The sequence below is a fragment of the Halyomorpha halys genome, unplaced genomic scaffold, assembly GCF_000696795.3.
Source record: "Halyomorpha halys isolate HHAL.00 unplaced genomic scaffold, Hhal_1.1 Scaffold4346.1, whole genome shotgun sequence".
Classification (NCBI taxonomy): Eukaryota; Metazoa; Arthropoda; class Insecta; order Hemiptera; family Pentatomidae; genus Halyomorpha; species Halyomorpha halys.
Window position 1 is genome coordinate 125 of NW_027105828.1, and position 723 is coordinate 847.

At 33.1% G+C, this 723-nt stretch overlaps 1 protein-coding gene across 1 annotated transcript in view; it reads left to right on the forward strand.

Moving 5' to 3' along the window:
* Positions 1 to 420: 420 nt before the first annotated feature.
* LOC106691891 (endocuticle structural glycoprotein SgAbd-1) overlaps positions 421 to 723 on the forward strand; it is a 5,052-nt gene continuing 4,749 nt past the window's right edge. The window contains exon 1 of the mRNA XM_014437791.1: positions 421 to 499. Coding sequence (XP_014293277.1) covers positions 488 to 499 — 12 coding nt within the window. The 5' untranslated portion in view covers positions 421 to 487. The remainder of the gene's footprint in view (positions 500 to 723) is intronic.

A 723-nucleotide genomic window follows, 5' to 3' on the forward strand; every position in this document is an offset into this window, starting at 1 on the left:
ACAAGACTTGTTCTGAATCAGTATTTCTAACACAAGACTTGCTTAATAGTCCAAACACAAGACTTATTTAGCCGTCCAAACACAAGACTAGTTCAGCATTTCTAACACAAGACGTTTAATTAGTCCAAATAAAAGACTTGTTAAGTAGTCCAAACAAGAACTTTAATTCTATGCTGAACGTCCTTTCATGTCCATCAACAATCACAGACTGTCCTAACTCATTTAATTGATATTTTTATTCATGTCCTAAACATCAACAGTTTTAAGTTGTATTCCTCAATCTTAGGTTAAATATTCTAAAAGTTATTGCTTTCATTATTGACCCGTGTACTTGCCGAAAAGCAGTGCGGAAATTTCCCACCTGGGTACAGTTCGCTAGGAGAAGCTGGTGGGGATCGCCGTTGGTATAAAACTCTCTAGGCCACCCTCGCACATTGCCAGAGTTACGCGATCAATTGACGTAGTAGCTCCTAAGCCACCTCGCGCTATGGTATCCAAGGTGAGAACATTATAAAGCTATAATATAATCAAATATTTGATATTATTAAATCAAAATAGATCTAAATTCGAAAACTCAATAGTCAAATTGACATTGATTAGTTGTGGTGTAGAGCCTTCAAAACTTTATAAATTTTGTCCTAGAATAGAATATATTTTTGTCCTAATTTATTATTTGATTCATATAAATTTTTTTTTTTTTTTTTTAAATTTGAAAATAAGTTT